Here is a 19,615-nt window from a genome sequence, read left to right on the forward strand (position 1 = left end):
ATCTCAACATTGTTGGACTCATCCATAGCTAGGGCTTGTAGGGTTGAGTTAAGCTTAAGCATCTTAAGCAATTAGTTATACATAGGTGCTATCAAGCTTGGTTCATCTAGACGATGATAGCTAGCTAGGGTTTATAGATCCTATAAAGCAGGATTGATGGCTACTCTTTATTTTCTTCAAAGGAATAACTTTTGAAGAACATACTTCTTAAGTACTAAGAAGTATTTCAATTAATGGTGAGGTACCTAGAGTTTCCTATTGGATCTACTAAGTAAGGAATGGTTGGTTCCTAAATAGGATGGTTCATAAGTATCTCACACTAGTAGGGTTTAGTGTGTATGTAATATGATGCACAATATTGGCATGGTTGCTATTAGGGTTCATCACAATGGTGTGATGTTAAGCATGATCCATTAAGGTTGATATCTCTAAGGATAGGATCTAGGGTTTGCTCTTGGTTAACCCTATTTGATCATCTAGGTCTAATGAAGATGAACATATGGGATACCATTTTATTAGTGGTAGGTCTCTATTATTTTATGAAGATATGACAAGTATTTAGTTGCTACTATGGATCTATGGATGCAAAGTAAGTGTCATGATCATATGTTCTAACCTAGGCTTTAGGTTTAGAAGCTCATTATGGTTCACATAAAATAATAAGGTTAGGGTTTGGTTTATAATTGAATTAGGGTTTAGGTTTTTTTTAAATAATAGTGGAAGTAATGATCAATTAGGATTTTCAAATGATTAAACATAACCATAAAGAAACAATTGTTGTATTATATGAAATTTAACACAAAATAATATTTACTATTTTCTTGGTGTGAAAATAGAAACAGGGAAATTATAGGTTTATTAATTAGGTTTTTTTTATAGTTTAAGATTTTTAAAATTAATTTCCTAGAATTAGTGAAAAGTTCATTTTATTTTTCTTTGACCTTGGTGGTATTTGTTTTCTGTTTTCACTTGTATTTTATAAATCCTTTTTTTTTCTTTTTTTTTGAACAGTTTACCCATCTATGGAGTTTCTTATGACTTGATTTATTTAGAAGATAAATAAATAAGTAAAAATAATAATAGTTGAATGATTAAATGGATTGGCCCAACTGGTTTGGCCCAAACCTGGCCTGGTCCAAACCGACTCGACTTGGTCGAGCCAGGCAAGGTACCGGCCCGACCCCTCTCTCCCGCTCACCCCCCCTCACACGCACACACACGGTCACCGCCCTCACCTCTCTTCTCTCTCGCGTCCACCACGCCCCTGCGGCGGCGCCGCTCGCTCCTGGCCAACCCCGGCGCCAGCGATATGGGGCTTTGCTCCGCCTCGCTGCTCTCTACCGCCTCCTCTTGTCGATTTGTTCCCCGCGGTCTTAATCAGCCGCCCCCAACCAGAGAACCCTAGCTGCTGCCCGGCGCCACTCCGGCCGATATTGGCCACATCCGACGCCGCCGCTCGCTGGAGCTGTTCCGCCACCAGCTCGCCCTTCTCCTCCACCAAATCCCCTCGCCGAGACGCCCCTTAAACCGAGGTTTGTGCCCCTCAGACAAACCCTAGTCGCCTCCTATTCCGGCAGTCGCCTCCTATTCCGGCGCCATCCACCGCTGGTGTGACGCCACCACGGTATCCACCACCGGCGCCTGCTGCTCCGACGCCGTCCGGCGTTCGCGCGCGGCCCTGCCCTCGGCTGAGCCTAGCAGCTGGCCGTGGTTGTCCTCCATCGCTCCCCACTGCGCCTCATGTACGAGCCCCTTCTACTTCCCTTTCGGCGCTAGTTGGACGGCAGCTGTGGCTGCAACCACAGCGCCCCTCCCGGCTCGACATGGTCTGCTCCAGGTGCTGTTGTGGTGCGTTACGGCTGCTGCTTCCTGTGATGCTGATGAACTGGTGGTGTTTCGCTGCTAGGTTTGACGCGGTGGATGAACTGGTGGTGTTCGTGTTGGGGTGCTGCTCGTGATGTCTACCTTGACGGTGAATTGGTGCTGCGGCGTCTACTTTATCCTCGACGCCGGCGGGATGGCATCTACGACTGCAACCCCGGCGTCCTCACCTCTCTGCAGCCTCTACTACTATACTACTATGTGAGTTAAACCGCCTCACTTTCCTACAATATGTGTCTGATATGTGCTATGGAGATGCTCCTGTTTGGATGATGAATTCATCCAAGCACCTAAGTTGATGTTGACTTGGCTAGATAACTCTACTGCAATTTGAAAATGTGAGATGCATCATTATTTGCTTGCAGATTGATATTTTGTTGGTGGCTTGCTTATGAGCTTAGATATATACTTATATTACTATGCTGCGACTATGGTCCTACTTGGTTGGCCTGGGATGAATGTCCTGGACCCTAAGTAGAATTCTGGAGCTTATTGATTAATACTGGCTGCTTATGGTGATGATTAAATTATGTGCACAAATGATATGGAACAGTAGATGTGTTAGAATACACAAATTGATGCCCTGTTAATGTCTTGAGTATGATCCAGTTGCCTCTGATGGAATAGTGATCAGCCTTCTCGGATTGTCTCGTGTTGCCTATTAAAGATTTACTTGATGCTTGGTTAGGCAATTTACTTGATGGCTTGCTGTGTTAGCTTGTATGCTTATAGCCTCGGATTGATGGGACTACTTACTGGATCAAGTGCATACATGATCAGATCTTGTGGTTATGTTGATGGCTTGCTCATACTTAAGCTGATAAGAACATATATGGCTTGATTCTTAATTTGGCCCTGCCTATGATGCAAAGGCTGAGGCAAAAATATTGGATAAGAACAGATACTAAGAAATGGCTTCCAAATTCTCTATGACGATTCAGCATAGCACTTCTATGTCATCTGAGAGAAATAATTCCTCCTGATCCTCCTAGACCAGATCTAGTTGCAGGGTGGTTGGATTTATTTACTTTGCATGTTACCCTTTTATTTTCCCTAAGATGCAAAGGCTAATAACACATGCTTTTATTAAATTTATGGATCAACCTACTGTTTGTAGAGATCTTGGTCTTCTGGACTGTTGATTTATCTTCTTCTTGTGGGATTCCTGCTCCTCCTAGCTTCTCTATCAGCTGCCTCATATTCTGGTTCATGAGATCTAACTATTGTTCTTTTCTTTTTGAGCTGGTGGATAATAAAAGTGTTCTTGCTGTTCTATAACTGCTGATCAGTTTTGCCAAAGTGTGATGTGTGTGTTGCGGCTGAAAATGTGAGATATACTAGGAAAGCTGCCTGGTACAGCTGCTATTTTTCCTCTTATATACTACTGGTTGTTTGGCTGTGGGAATGACAACACACACTGTGTGTGAGCTGCCTGTGTGCTTCTATCACTATTGTAGGTGAGCAAGTTGGCTTTGTCTGGCTCATGCTTATCTCATGGTGTCCTTTATCTTTGATACTGCCAGATGTGTTATTTGTATTGGCCTGTTGGCATGTGGGCTTAGTATTATACCACGGAATTTTAATATGTGGGCTTAATCTGTATGGTATTGATTCATCTTGACCATCTAATGTCAACGGTGAATTGCTATATTTACAACATATGGGATTTTAGTGGATACTAGCTAGATTAGAGGGATATGCAAATTGTTGCCTTGTTGCCTAAAAATGAATGGAATTATCTTATGGTTGCCTTATCTTTCTGTGATATGGATCAGCTGCTGCCACTTGTTCCTGATGCCTACTTGCTGACTGTTGCCTTATGATCAAATTGATCCAGATTGATCCAAAATACACTTAGCTGATCCAAATGTTGCCTAAACATGAATAAATCCCTCTAATCACAATTTGGAGACTAGGACAGATTCCTAACCCCCCACAGCTGGTTCCAATATTAACATTGCCTCACCAAAGGTGAAGCAAACATTTTAACATTAACACAATAAATTCCTTTTTGTCTTTGTTATTGGTTTTGCAGGTACACAAGAATAAGAAGAGGTGGAATAGTTTAGGTTTTCTTGTTATTTCGTTGTACTCTTCTTTTTCTTTTGTAACTTGTAAATAACTGAATTGTAATAAGTTTTAAATTGTTTATTTGTTAAGAATTATCAAATGTGTTTGCCCTTACTTATTGTATTGATATACTTGTTTAAATTTTTATAAATGTTGTAATAATACTTATGTGAATTATTATTTATAATATTTGATTCTCATTCCTCTTTGATTCTACTTTGTATTTTATATAATAGTTTAGAATTCAAATTCTTATTTGAATATATGTCTTTCATATTGAACTTGAATTCAAATTGTTTCCCCCCAAAACACATGAATTCACAAAGGTCATGTCGAAATTTGTCGCACTTACATCGATGACTAACTCAATTCCACCGATGCAAGAGAAACCTCGATCACTTTGACAGTTTTAAACAAAAGCGCGAAAATTCCCCGGATTTTCTATGCATGAATGCAATGCACACATCTGTTTCCTCTATTTTTGTAACCCCATTACCTGGGATATTACAGCCAAGAAGCACGTTGAAGGTTGATGGCGGCGAAATGTAATGCGGCGCAACACCAGGGATTCCGGCGCCAACGTGGAACCTGCACAACACAACCAAAGTACTTTGCCCCAACGAAACAGTGAGGTTGTCAATCTCACCGGCTTGCTTGTAACAAAGGATTAACCGTATTGTGTGGAAGATGATTTTTTGCGAGAAAACGATAAAACAAGTATTGCGAGTAGATTGTATGCGATGTAAAGAATAGGACCGGGGTCCACAGTTCACTAGAGGTGTCTCTCCCATAAGATAAAAGCATGTTGGGTGAACAAATTACAGTCGGGCAATTGACAAATAGAGAGGGCATAACAATGCACATACATGATATGATAAATATAGTGAGATTTAATTGGGCATTACGACAAAGTACATAGACCGCTATCCAAGCATGCATCTATGCCTAAAAAGTCCACCTTCGGGTTATCATCCGAACCCCTTCCAGGTATTAAGTTGCAAAACAACGGACAATTGCATTAAGTATGGTGCGTAATGTAATCAATAACTACATCCTTAGACATAGCATCAATGTTTTATCCCTAGTGGCAACGACACATCCACAACCTTAGAACTTTCCTGTCACCGTCCCGATTTAATGGAGGCATGAACCCACTATCGAGCATAAATACTCCCTCTTGGAGTTAAGAGCAAAAACTTGGCCGAGCCTCTACTAATAACGGAGAGCATGCAAGATCATAAACAACACATAGGTAATAACTTGATAATTAACATAACATAGTATTCTCTATCCATCGGATCCCGACAAACACAACATATAGTATTACAGATAGATGATCTTGATCATGTTAGGCAGCTCACAAGATCCAACAATGAAGCACATGAGGAGAAGACAACCATCTAGCTACTGCTATGGACCCATAGTCCGAGGGTGAACTACTCACTCATCACTCCGGAGGCGACCATGGCGGTGAAGAGTCCCCCGGGAGATGATTCCCCTCTCCCGGCAGGGTGCCGGACGTGATCTCCAGAATCCCCCGAGATGGGATTGGCGGTGGCGGCGTCTCAGTAAGGTTTTCCGTATCGTGGCTCTCGGTACTGGGGGTTTCGCGACGAAGACTTTAAGTAGGCGGAAGGGCAACGCGGGGGGACACACGAGGGCCCCACACGCTAGGCCGGCGCGGCCAGGGCTTGGGCCGCGCCGCCCTAGTGTGGCGGCGCCTCGTGGCCCCACTTCCTTTCCCCCTCGGTCTTCCGGAAGCTTCGTGCAAAAATAGGACCACGGGCGTTGATTTCGTCCAATTCCGAGAATATTTCTTTACTAGGATTTCGAAACCAAAAACAGCGAGAAAACAACGAATCGGCTCTTCGGCATCTTGTTAATAGGTTAGTGCCGGAAAATGCATAAATACGACATATAATGTGTATAAAACATGTAGATATCATCAATAATGTAGCATGGAACATAAGAAATTATCGATACGTCGGAGACGTATCGGCGGGATGTAGTGCGGCGCAACACCGGAGATTCCGGCGCCAACGTGGAACCTGCACAACACAACCAAAGTACTTTGCCCCAACGAAACAGATGAGGTTGTCAATCTCACCGGCTTGGCTGTAACAAAGGATTAGATGTATAGTGTGGATGATGATTGTTTGCAGAAAATAGTAGAACAATAGCAGCAGATTTGTATTTCAGATGTAAAGAATGGACCGGGGTCCACAATTCACTAGAGGTGTCTCTCCCATAAGATAGCATGTTGGGTGAACAAATTACAGTCGGGCAATTGACAAATAGAGAGGGCATAACAATGCACATACATGACATGATGAATATTGTGAGATTTAATTGGGCATTACGACAAAGTACATAGACCGCTATCCAGCATGCATCTATGCCTAAAAAGTCCACCTTCAGGTTATCATCCAAACCCCTTCCAGTATTAAGTTGCAAAACAACAGACAATTGCATTAAGTATGATGCGTAATGTAATCAATAACTACATCCTCGGACATAGCATCAATGTTTTATCCGTAGTGGCAACAGTAGATCCATAACCTTAGAGGTTTCTGTCACTCCCCCAGATTCACGGAGACATGAACCCACTATCGAGCATAAATACTCCCTCTTGGAGTTAAGAGCAAAAACTTGGCCAGAGCCTCTACTAATAACGGAGAGCATGCAAGATCATAAACAACACATAGGTAATAGATTGATAATCAACATAACATAGTATTCTCTATCCATCGGATCCCGACAAACACAACATATAGAATTACAAATAGATGATCTTGATCATGTTAGGCAGCTCACATGATCCAACAATGAAGCACAATGAGGAGAAGACAACCATCTAGCTACTGTTATGGACCCATAGTCCAGGGGTGAACTACTCACTCATCACTCCGGAGGCGACCATGGCGGTGAAGAGTCCTCCGGGAGATGATTCCCCTCTCCGGCAGGGTGGCGGAGGTGATCTCCAGAATCCCCCGAGATGGGATTGGCGGCGGCGGCGTCTCAGTAAGGTTTTCCGTATCGTGGCTCTCGGTACTGGGGGTTTCGCGACGAAGACTATATGTAGGCGGAAGGGCAGGTCGGGGGGCCACACGAGGGCCCCACACAACAGGCCGGCGCGGCCCGGGCCCGGGCCGCGCCGCCTTAGTGTGTGGCCGCCTCGTGGCCCCACTTCGTCTCTCCTTCGGACTTCGGAAGCTTCGTGGAAAAATAGGCCCACGGGCGTTGATTTCGTCCAATTCCGAGAATATTTCTTTACTAGGATTTACGAAACCAAAAACAGCAGAAACGACAGAACGGCTCTTCGGCATCTCGTTAATAGGTTAGTGCCGGAAAATGCATAAATACGACATATAATGTGTATAAAACATGTAGATATCATCAATAATGTGGCATGGAACATAAGAAATTATCGATACGTCGGAGACGTATCAATCAGCTCGGCTGAGCCTTGGTATTATCCACCAAAATTCCTATTTCTTTGACTAACCTGCCAAGTGGCATTTCCACTTGGCATAATTTGAGTATTTTTTCTGTGTTGTTTCTCTAAGCAGGGTTTAAGAAGATGATCAAGAAGCTCTTCATCAAAAGTTGATCAAGAAATGCTTGAAGAATTTAGCTAGTTTAGCCATTTGCATTTCTTTGTAATTTTCATTTTTTCCTTTTTCATTTATTCAATTTTTATAATGTTTTGTAATAATCATAATTCAAATTAATATTGTAGATGACAATGTATATTGTGTGTTAATCAATAAAGCTCAAGTTTTCCCTAATGAGCTTTTGATATATGAACTATTCTTTTATATTTCTTCATTTTCCAATTTCTATAATTGTTTATTGAATTTATCCTTATTTGAATTATGTTAAACCAAATTGAAGTTTGAATTTGAAATTCAAACCTAACTTGTTTGAATTCAGTCATGCAACTTAAAGTAGATTATGCATTGTTCCACTTTCTTCTCGAAACCCTAAGATAATATAGGTTATGTCCAAGTTTATCACACTCTCGAAACCCTAATCCTGTCTGGTGTCGAGAGAGAAACTTGTTCCCCCTTTTTTATGTGGTTTTATAAATAAGCGCGAAATTTCCCCAGATTTTACGATGCAATGCACATTCCTTTCTCCCGCAATCGTCACGAATACTGGGATATTACAGGGATGTACAGGTCAAAGATATCCCTCTCAACCAACCCTACAATTACGATACAAGAAGTCTCTTGTGTCCCCAACTCACCCAATACACTTGTCAGATGTATATGTGCACTAGTTCAGCGAAGAGATAGTAAAATGCAAGTGATATGGATGAATATGAGTGGTAATAACAATCTGAAATAAATATGACAGCAAGTAAACATGCAGTAAAATAGTAAATAAACGGCGATTCGATGTTGGAAACAAGGCCTAGGGATCATACTTTCACTAGTGGTCACTCTCAATAATGTTATCATAAAGGAATATAAATATAAGCACTTCATTATGGTACTCTGAACTACTCTCCGGTTGGATAATGAACACTAATTCACCACGTAGGACTACAAAAGCAAACCTTAAAGATGTATTCCCAAGTACTAATGAACACCCCACTCCGTCACTTTGAGCATTCATAGGAGGTACTAACACACCACAATTTCATCGAGACATCCAACTCAAATCATAATTTAGTGAACAAGTATTCTGTGAAATATAGCCTAAGAGACCCACACGGTGCACACACCGTCACCTTTACACACGTGGGACAAGGAGTCTCCGGAGATCACATAAGTAAAATCCACTTAAATAGCATAACGACATCTAGGTTACAAAGCTCATGGTCACATAAAGATCACACCATGGGAGAGAGAGAAAGAGAGATAAACCACATAGCTACCGGTAGAGCTCCCAGCCCCGAGGGAGAACTACTCCCTCCTCATCATGGGAGTCAACAACGATGATGGAGATGGCGGTGGAGTAGATGAAGATGACTCCGGAGGCAATTCCCCGTCCCGACAGGGTGCCGGAACAGAGACTTCTGTCCCCCAGATCTTGTCTGCGACGGCGGCGAAGCTACGGAACTTTTCGTGGATGGAGGATGGTATATCCAGGGTTTTCTTGTCGAAGGTAATTTATAGGCAGAAGGGCGAGGTCGGTGGGCACCAGGTGGGCCCAGACAACCCCTAGGCGCGGGCCAGTCCAGGCCGCGCCTAGGCATGGTCTAGCCGCCCTGCGCCACTTCTTCGACCCCCCTCTGGACTCCGTCTTTGTTTCGGTAAAATAGCAACTTCGGCTTTTGTTTCGTCTAATTCCGAGAATATTTCTTGTATAACTTTTCAGAAATACAAACACAACAGAAAACAGGGAACTGACACTGTGCCATCTTGTCAATAGGTTAGTGCTAGAAAATACATAAATGTGCCACGAAGTGTAAACAAAACATATTGGAATTAGTGTAAAACAAGCATGGCGCATCAAAAATTATAGATACATTTGAGACGTATTAGCGCGTATCATAGACAAAATCGAGAGACACCTTGTCACAATCCACTCGATACCCTAATGTCGCTCCTAACGCGGCGCTGGGAAAATCCTAGTCTCCCACCTCTCGCCCCTACCCTTTTTTGTCTGACACCATCGATCGGCCTATGCAACGGTAGTGGCGGGCCTTGCCACCAAAGTGGGTGGGGTGGTGACCCGGGATGTTGTTCTCCTGGCTCAGATCCGACCAGTTTTGGACCTGTCGGGGCTTGGCAGCGGGAGAAAGTGGTGTTGATGCGATCTTGGCTTCGGAAGCTTGGTTGCAGTTCGTCACCGGTCAGCTTGGGTGGTTCGAGGTGGAGGCTACTAGGAGAAATCCTTTCCCTGAGTTTGGTCAGGACCGGCGTTACCCGTGGGTGCTATTGACTTTCTTGGAATCGTCGTTGAGAGCTCCTCTCGCCATCCCGTAGTCTTGGCTCCTTTGGGAAACCTCAGATCCTCGAGATTGGATGGTGGAGGTGCTTATGCGCCCTTTCTCCTTGTTGTGGGCATCGTTTCGAAGTTGCCTTTGACTTGGGTACTAGTGGATGAATGGTTGTTGAGAAGGCTCGCTCGGGTGCGCTGCGAGCAGTTTTGGCAACGTGATGCATCGATGAGAGCTTAGGTAGCGGTTTGAACTTGGGCTTTGATAGTCGGTTACCAGTATCTTCAATGGGTCTTCTCGTGCTTCACCGCTTTATTGTAGAGTCGAAGCTACGGTGGAGTGTGCCCCTGCGGCAACGATGATTGGCAACTTGTGGTCTTGACAAAAGATTCGGTAAGGGCAAGTCCATCATAGTTCTCTTCGGATGCTCGACGGCTAAGTCGTAGTTGTCTCTCGTTGATGTGTGTGGTCGAGTATTGGCATTTGGCTAGACCGTCAGTGGTTGTGCCCAGTATGACCGTGTTCCATGATGACGGTTGTGTTCGAGTTCGAGTTAATCATTGCCGATGACCGATTTATCAATAAAAATGGCAAATCTTAGCTTGTTTAAAAAAAAACAGAAAGATTGAGTTCGAGCACCATCGATCAATTTTAATCAGGGCCAATAAAAATATAAACCCTTCGAGGTTGTGGAAACATATGGTTATCCACATACTATTAATCAAGGTGATCGCCAATGATTTTCTTGCCGCGGTCACACGTAGATGATTAATTAGTAGTGGCGGCCGCCGGGCGGTTGGGCATGAAGTTTTCAACAGAAGAAATGTACTGCATATTCCGTTGCTTCGTCCACACTCCATCTCCATGTAATTATTGATCAATCTTGTTATTATCCTGCATACTATATATACACGCATCGACCCGTCGAGCTATTTGTCATGTAAATACAAAAATACAGCCAGTTTGATCCGTGTCAGATTTGTAACCATGATTAATGGTTGACATGTGAACCCCTGGACGGGACGTTTCCGACGGAAATTATGGAATGGAATCTAAAAACGACGCAGACCGGGGTGGGCCTGCACAAGTGGTATTTTTTCGTATTATTTGTGGTACGGGACGCATGTGAAGATGTACAGCAACCGTATCGCCTCTACATACTGTATTGAGAAAAGAGTTGAAGTAAAAAAAATATGGAAGGTTTTTACCGCCTCGGTGGGCCTGGCTGTAGGGTACCGGCCCACGACCGACCGTGCTGTACTGCTGCGTCTACCTCATCGATCACAACCGTCCGTTTTTGCAGGGGCCCATCGCCCATGCGTTTAGAGTTGTACTGTACATATCCCGTCCCGTGCCGTTGGCGTCCCGGCTCATTACGGTCCCACCCCTACACAATGATATCTCGTTTTTAGTCAGTTTGCTTAAGCCCATTAATTATTCCCTTTAGAACCAGACTCCGTCGCCGATTTTACAGCAGCACGAGATAGAGATCCATGCAACATGCAGCTGCTTAATTGCCTAACCAGACCAACCATGCCGAGATGCTCCGCGCGCACATGTATATGTAGATCTAGCCGGCCAGATACGCAGTTCGGGGAAAAGGATACGGGCAAAAATATTTGTGGTTGGCTAATGTTGGAAATGCTGCCCTATCGGTGCCTCGAAACAAAATGTCGTGGTTTTAAGATTTGATATTTATTGTGGATCGAAGGTAGTAGTATATACGTATTTTTGATAGATACTCATAAAGTATAAGCAAATCCAAAAAATATAAACATATGTAAGATGAACCACATATATTCTAAAAATATATTTGATGGTTAATCTACTAATACTGAATTGGTATCTTATTTTTTTTTTTGTCTGTAATAGTGTTCATAATAAGAGAATATTAAATTTATACCTCTTCTAGCAATCTCTACCGCCGGTCGCCCCGATAGCTCCCTAAAGAAAGTATATTGGGGTGGCGGTCACATTTTAGGCTCGTATTGGCGCTATCAGTAATGTGAGAGCCGGATTTAGAGCATAATAAAACCACCAGTAGCCACGTGTTGGCCCCTACGCACTATGTGTTGGACGGGCATGTCGGCGCCTCCCGCCATGTTGGATTTCCAGAATGAGGCCAGCGACCAACATTAAAACGTCGGTTTCCTCTATAGCAAGGCGCCTCGGACACCGTCGAAGGTGGTTCGTCGTCTTTAATAAAAGCGTCGGTTATCCATGCCGAGAAGTCTGACGTACCGATGCCGTGAATGCGCACACCGGCCGCTCCTCCTATTTATCTCCCTCTCGCGAAGCAGCGCCATCGCCCAAAACGAGGCTCCCCGCGAGTGACGGGTAGCGTCGCTGGGAAGCTTCGGCGACACTTATGGCGATCCATCACCACCATATACGCAGAGCAGGAGGGGAGGGAGGCGCCGGCATCGCCGATACAACATTGCCGACGCATATAGCGCCACATATTTGGGACGTGCCGATGAAGATGCTCCTTAACTGTGGAGACGAAGGTATGAATGAATTTAAATCTGTTTTGGTGGATGGACAGTTTGGTTTTGTGGAACAAATGACGTGTTAATGATGGTCATCATAAGCAACGGCAAAACCGTGCCCCGGTCCATGTACTAGTGGCACTGCTAGTGCCTACGTTTTCACCCCCTCTGGAGCTGCCGACACAGGGTGAGGAGCATCTGGGCATATTGATCGATGGGGGACGAGGCGGCCGCGGCAGGTGGATACAAGCGGCGCCGGCCTTCCCATCCGGGACGGGGACACGACATGCCATGCATGCAGCACACGCAGCAGCATCAATGCGTGCGTGGAGATGGCCATGCGCGCGCCCACGCGGCCGGCGCCGGCGCCCCGCGCGCGGCATGCATGCACGCTTGCAAAAGATAGATAGCCGGCCAGCAGTTCTTCGGTCTCTCTTTCTTTTTTCACACGGTTTATACTTTGTAGCTCCAAGATAAAAAGTGGAAATGAGGAGATATACATATCCAGTCACCCTATCTATCTCCACCGCATTCCTGCATGGACGTTTGCTCGCCGTGACGTGGCACGGTGGCCAGGGGCGAGCTCTGCTCTGCATGCTGCCGATCGAGGGCTCCGTCAGCCGCTGCGGAGTTGTCCCCGCGGGGCCGCGCCACGTCGGCGCGCGCGCCGAACACGTGTACGGTGAGCCTTCACGCTTTCTGTTTCACTGCCGCACCCTCCCTGTTTTGTCCCCACGCCCGAGCCTCATCAATTCCCATATCTATCTTCACCGGCGGCCACCCTGCTGCGGGACCTATATAACAACACACACGCCACCGCCCCCGGCCGCGCGTAACAAACAGACGTCGTCGGTCGCCTGCGTATACGTACACGCATAAGAATACGCCTCCGATCCCAGGCTGGAAAATTATTTTGCGAACGTCGGTATTTCGTTGATTTCTTGTTGAGAGATAGATAGATAGATAGATGAGATGGATGGAAGCGGCGCCGTAGGGTAGAGATCAATCAGTACAGGCACCAGCACCAGCAGCGCTGCCTCTCCCTTTTGTAGGGGCACCCCTCCTCTTTTCTCTTTCCACCCTTTCCAGTTGTCCACGCCCCCCTTCTTCCCTTTCTTTTTCACCACCTCTCTCCCCTCGCATCGTCCCCCAGCTAGCGGCGTCCTTCTCCCTCCCCGGACCTTCCCTACTTGTACCAAGCTTCCTTTTCCTATTTCATCCGCTCCCTCCAATTCTACTCTCTTCGCCCACACCACTCTCACTCGGTGTGAGAGAGAGAGGAGAGGGGAAGCCATGAGCTAGCTAGAAACGGAGTTAATTGCCTACAATTCAGTACTACTACTAGTACTTCTCCCTCCCAATTCTACACTCCTTCAAGCAACTCAGCTCGGAAATACACTTCTTGCCTGCTCCGGTACCTGCTAAGCGCGCGGAGGAGAGGAGCCGGCGCGCGCGTCCAGGTGGTGGTGCCGCCCGTGCCATCCATGCAGCAGCCGCAGCAGCACCAGGGTGGCGGGCCTCAGTACGGCGCGCCGCCGCCGCCGACGGACATGGGCCCGTTCTCCACGCCGCCGCCTGCTCCGGGCCCCATGCCGCTCAGCAGCCGCCCCCCGCCGACACCGAGCCAGCAGCAGACGCAGCAAGGCTACGACGAATTGGGCGGCTCCGGCAGCTTCCCCGACGACGATATGGCCGGCGGCGACTCAGGCGGCGTGCTGGGGTCGGGTGGCGGCGGCAACCGCTGGCCAAGGGAGGAGACGCTCGCGCTCATCAGGATCCGGTCAGAGATGGACGCCGCCTTCCGCGACGCCACGCTCAAGAGTCCCCTCTGGGAAGAGGTCTCCAGGTAATTCTCTTACCGAGACACAGCAGTTCTACCGAATTATGCACACTGAAAAAGAAAACAATATTAGACGAAATTTCCAGACGCATTCCCGATTCACCTGCACAGCTTGTCCTTGCGCATGATTTTTGATGATTTTTCTTGCATATAAAGCGGCTAACGGTTTCGTGGAATTTAGCGCTCGTCGTCGGTCGGTTCCACATGAAATGATGCCCAATTATGCTCTCCTGCCGTCACCAATTCTCCCAATTTCCGGTTTTCAACCTTTTCCAGGCCGATCTAATCAAATGCATCTCGATTTCTGCAATTTTGGGAGTGAGGGAGAGAGCCTAGGAGGAGTAGGACGATGATGGCGAGAATCTGGGGCGGTCCTGGCGATGGATCGATCGATCGGTCGTACCACGGTGGTGCGTGCAGTGCAGGGTCAGGCCGGCAGCGGCTGCAGCTGCCTGCAGGCACCAGTCTGCCACTGTTTCCTGCTTTCAGTTTTTGGGAAAACAAGGAAGGCAGCCTTTCGCTCCCATCCCAATGTAGCCTCATCTTTGTTTATTTCCATCCACAATTCACTCCATTTTTTACCACTGCCATCGATTTCAAGTGTCCTTACCTCTGATCCCTAAAAAGACGAGATGACCTCTGATTAACTAAATTCCCTTCCTTCCACTGCTTCCTCCCTCTCGCCATCGTCCTTCGAATTCCTTCAGTTTCCTTGTCTCTTTCGCCCGGAGAAAAGAGGAGCACCGCCGCCGCTCTCGAAGCTTCTGCCTGTAAACACCACCGCCGTCCACATTTAACCGGCTCTTTTTCGCTCGATTTAGTACGCAACTGGAGGAGTAATTAACCTTGTCACTTCACTGATTTGTCTTGATTATTTGCAGGAAGCTTGCGGAGCTGGGCTACAAGCGAAACGCCAAGAAGTGCAAGGAGAAGTTCGAGAACGTGCACAAGTACTACAAGCGCACCAAGGAGGGCCGCACCGGCCGCCAGGACGGCAAGAGCTACCGCTTCTTCCAGGAGCTCGACGCGCTGCACGGCCCAACCATCGCCCACCCGCCGCAGCTACCGCCGGCCAGTGCCGCCCCGCAGCAACTGCAAGCCTTCGCCACGCCCGCACCCATGAGCGCAATGCCGCCGCCGCCAGGCCCGATCCAGCCGGCGCCCATATCCTCCGCGGCGCCGGCTACGGAGCACCACCCCAAGCCGCCGCCGCCCCTCAGCCTGCAAGGCCTGAGCTTCCCGTCCATGTCCGAGTCAGACTCGGACGACGACGAGGAGTTCGAGGACGACGAGATGACCGCGGAGACCGGCGGCAGCCCGGACGGCCTCGGCAAGCGCAAGCGCGGCGGGAGCAGGAAGATGATGGCTTTCTTCGAGGGGCTGATGAAGCAGGTCATCCGGCGGCAGGAGGAGATGCAGCTGCGGTTCCTGGACACCATGGAGAAGCGGGAGGCGGAGCGCACGGCCAGGGAGGAGGCGTGGCGCCGGCAGGAGGTCGCCCGCCTCAACCGCGAGCAGGAGCAGCTCGCGCACGACCGCGCCGCCGCGGCCTCACGCGACGCCTCCATCATCGCGTTTCTCCAGCGGATCGGCGCGCAGGCCGTGCAGGCCCCGCCCGTCGTCATCCCCATGCCGATGCAGGTGCAGACCCCGCCGCCGCCGAAGCAGCCGAGGCAGCAGCTGCCGCCCCCGCCGCAGCCCGCGCAGCTGCCGAAGCCCATCCCGGCCGCGCCGCTCCAACAGCATACGCCGCCGCCACAGCCACAGCCCGCACCGCAGCCGAAACCCATCCCTGCCGCGCCGCTCCAACAGCAGCCGCCCGTGCCGCAACCACAGCTCAAGGAAACAACGACGCACCAAGAGGCGGGGATGCCACGCAGCGCGCCGACACCGCCTCCCGGCGGCTCATCGCTCGAGCTGGTTCCCGTCGCCGCGGAGCAGCACGGCGAGGCCGCTGGTCACGGCGGAGGAGGGGACAGCGGCGGGGGCGCGTCGTCGTCGCGCTGGCCCAAGACGGAGGTGCACGCGCTGATCCAGCTGCGCATGGACATGGACAACCGCTACCAGGAGAACGGGCCCAAGGGTCCGCTCTGGGAGGAGATCTCCGGCGGGATGCGAAAACTGGGCTACAACCGGAACTCCAAGCGCTGCAAGGAGAAGTGGGAGAACATCAACAAGTACTTCAAGAAGGTCAAGGAGAGCAACAAGAGGCGGCCCGAGGACTCCAAGACTTGCCCTTACTTCCACCAGCTCGAGGCCATCTACCGCAAGAAGCAGCACACCGGCAGCATACTCCCTCCTGCTGGCAACGCTGGCAACGCCGTCGTGTCTGTCTCCTCCGCCGCTGTCACGGAACAGCAGCTTAGCCTCAACCGGCACGAGATAGAGGGGAAGAAGATCAATGACATCGACAAGAGAAACAACGGAGGAATTGGAGTGACGCCGCAGGTGCCGACCAGCAATGGCCAGACAACGCCGCCGACGACCACGTTCGACATTGATCTCGGCGACAAGAAGGTACCCACCGTATTTACATTGCAAACAATTAATCTCGAGATGGATCAATGTGTTAGGGGTGGAAACTAACCGGACATGCGCTTGCCGTAAAGCCAGAAAACACTATGAGGGAGCTGGCCGAGCAGCCGCGCCGGGAGTTCATGACGGACGAGACTGACAGTGACGACATGGGCGACGACTACACTGACGACGGGGAGGACGGCGAGGACGACCGCAACATGTACAGGATACAGTTCCAGAGACCAAACCCGGTCGGCACCAACAATGCACCTCCACCGGCAACGACGCCGACGACCGTGGTGCCAACATCAACTCCGGCGAGCTCCTTCCTTGCAATGGTCCAATAGGCGCAGTCGAAGCATCACCATCACCACCTTACAGTTCCATGCATCACCTGCTTCAGTCAATCACCACCATCACATCACACCATCATCAACGACGACTCTTCCATCTCATCCTGTAATTCCCTCTTGGTGCCATTCCATTATTTATTGATTCGTTCTGTGTAATAAGGGCCTCTTCTGTCCCCTTCACCGGCCGATCGAGGACGCAGAGGGGGGCCGGGGCGGCCGGTAGAGCAAGCAAGTCCCTGCGTAACTTACTCATAGGTGGTCATCGTCGTGTCAAGATCAAGAATTGTACATCGATGTAACAGTCCCTGATGCATTTTTTCCTTCTTTTTTCTCCTTTCTCTCTTCTGGTGACGGTGGTATACAGGTTTGTAAACGGATATACAAGAATTACATACATTTCAAGCAACTTTTTTTGCTGTGGGTTTTCTCGCCTCTCTTTTTTCCCCAGTGGGTGTAGATGTTGTTACCATGTACGGTTAGTCGGTTACTCCAGCATGTTCTTTTTGTTCTTAGAAAATTTTGTTTTGTAATTTGAGCGTAGAGATTCTATATACCCCACTATTGTGTTACTTGTCACCGTGAATTTTCTTATGCTTCATGTGGTTAGAAGTAATGAGCTAAGAATGTCAGTACCACTAGACTAGTTTATGTAGTACTAGTACTGGCTGAATCAGGAAACTGAATCCATGTTCTCCGTATAAGTTTGAAAAGGAAAAGGAAAAGAATCCATGTTCTCTGTGGATATTTGTGCCCAATGCATAAGACTACTACTTCCTCCTTTTGAAATTAGGATGCCTACAGTAATCAACTAAAGTTAAGCTTTTTAAAATTTTAAATATACATAATATGAAAATATATTTCATGATGGTTTTTAAAATATTAATTTAGAATTATAAATGGGACAGAGATTTGGTGCACATGAACACCAGTGATCTCACTTCGAAAAATAAATTAAAAATCATATTTCTAAGCTTCAGAAAAATCTGAAAATAAATCATGATGTAGCCGGTATTGTATCCCACAATCGTGTAAATTTTCAACTGAAAATAATGTGTATTTTAGGCTGCACAAAAATAACAAATGCATAGATCTAAGTATAGTGATTCAAATCTACAAAAAGAAAACAGATTTTGTCATTTTTGTATAGGTCAAAAAACAAAACATTTGAAATTGAGATTTTGTAGGTTAGTGGGGTACATCATTAGGTACTTTTAGAATTTTGTTACATAATTTTTTTAAACATATAAATATAATTTTCGAATTTTTTAATATGGCAAGAGCACTGGTGCCCATGATCCAATATGACTTTTCATTATAAATGTTGACACTTTTTTTATATAATTGATCAAATTTTAAAAAGTTTAACTTTATCTAAATATTATAGGCATCCTATTTTAGGATAGAGGGGGTACTAATCACTAGCTCGTGTATATTTATGTAGTTTGGACAAGTTTGATAATCGTAATGGAGGGTGATAATTTGAGGAAAAGCTTATGGGCTAGAATAGGAATGTGGATGCGTTGTACTAGTAACTGAAAACTCTGAAACATCTTAGATTTTAGAATTGGACAGACGTAGTTACACTACACTGCAAAGTTAGAGAGTAATAAGAAGTAATGTAAAAGAATATTTAGGGCTAGGTCATTTTCGCAATGGGAAGTGAGCCTAGCTCAACTGGTTGGAGGAGTGGATGTATAAACCCAGCATCTGAGTTCAAATCCTCACGGACGCGGACTTAGGTTCCTATTTATATTTGAGGTTCTAGGGCGACCCCCACACTCCCAACCGGCCGCGCCAGCGCTCCTCACCGCCACTGCCGTCGGCCCCGGGCCCAGCCACCAAACGGTCGTCTGGGGACGGTGGTAGCCATGGTTGGCTGCACAAGCTGCTGGGGTGGCGACGGACTCAACTGGTTGAAGGAGTGGATGTACAAACCCAGCACCTGAGTTCAAATCCTCAAGGACGCGGACTTAGGTTCCCCAGGCTGGTCATGGTACTTATGCAATTTATCTTGAGGACTATGCTTTAATCTTAAGCAAGATTAAAATCTTAGTACTCATGCCAAATGGTTGCGTGAATCCCTGGTTCATGCAAAGGCCGGGAAATAAAATTCTCCCCATTTTTAAAATAAGTGGGCTCGGGAAAAAGAATCCTCGGGCGGCTTCCCAGGGCGGTTCCAGGGCGACCCCCCTGCACTGCCACTCCCAACCGGCCGCGCCAGCCCTCCTTGCCGCCACTGCCGCCAGCCCCGGGCCCAGCCACCAAACGGTTGTCTGGGGATGGTGGTAGCCATGGTCGGCTGCACAAGTTGCTGGGGCGGCGACGGGCGGCGTGTCCGTGGCGACGCGATGCAGGCGGAGTCCCGGGTCGGGGTGGTGGTGGTGGTGGCCACTAGAGGCGCGATGTGCCGGCGGTGGAGGTCCAAGGGGTTGGGCCGATTGGGTACTAACCCTAGATCGGTTGAACCCTTGTCCTCTCCGCGGTGTTGGCTGCCGACAGTGGAGGGTCCGCTGCTGGCTGTAGGGCGCTGCTGGCGAGGGCTTCTTCGCCTAGTATCTCCGCCTTTGCCTTGGCC

At 47.8% G+C, this 19,615-nt stretch overlaps 1 protein-coding gene across 2 annotated transcripts; it reads left to right on the plus strand.

The window, feature by feature from the left end:
- The first annotated feature begins 12,625 nt into the window (after window positions 1-12,625).
- LOC124674579 (trihelix transcription factor GT-2-like) lies at window positions 12,626-17,034 on the plus strand. Of its 2 annotated transcripts, XM_047210623.1 has the most exons (4): window positions 12,626-12,652; window positions 13,839-14,176; window positions 15,052-16,687; window positions 16,780-17,034. In XM_047210623.1, the coding sequence occupies exons 1-4, from the start codon at window positions 12,626-12,628 to the stop codon at window positions 17,032-17,034; spliced, it is 2,256 nt and encodes a 751-aa protein (XP_047066579.1). The 2 variants fall into 2 exon arrangements, with proteins under 2 accessions (XP_047066579.1, XP_047066578.1); XM_047210622.1 differs by lacking the exon at window positions 12,626-12,652 and having other exon boundaries at window positions 13,815-14,176.
- The last annotated feature ends 2,581 nt before the right edge of the window (window positions 17,035-19,615 follow it).

This window comes from Lolium rigidum, chromosome 7 (genome assembly GCF_022539505.1).
Source record: "Lolium rigidum isolate FL_2022 chromosome 7, APGP_CSIRO_Lrig_0.1, whole genome shotgun sequence".
NCBI classification, from domain to species: Eukaryota; Viridiplantae; Streptophyta; class Magnoliopsida; order Poales; family Poaceae; genus Lolium; species Lolium rigidum.

What these genes read in the sequence shown, in the direction of transcription:
- LOC124674579 (XM_047210623.1), top strand. Translation starts at nt 12,626, where the DNA reads ATGCAGCACACGCAGCAGCATCAATGC. An exon ending in CTCTGGGAAGAGGTCTCCAG is followed by an intron (nt 14,177 to 15,051) that starts GTAATTCTCTTA and finishes GATTATTTGCAG; the next exon opens with GAAGCTTGCGGAGCTGGGCT. An exon ending in TTGATCTCGGCGACAAGAAG is followed by an intron (nt 16,688 to 16,779) that starts GTACCCACCGTA and finishes CTTGCCGTAAAG; the next exon opens with CCAGAAAACACTATGAGGGA.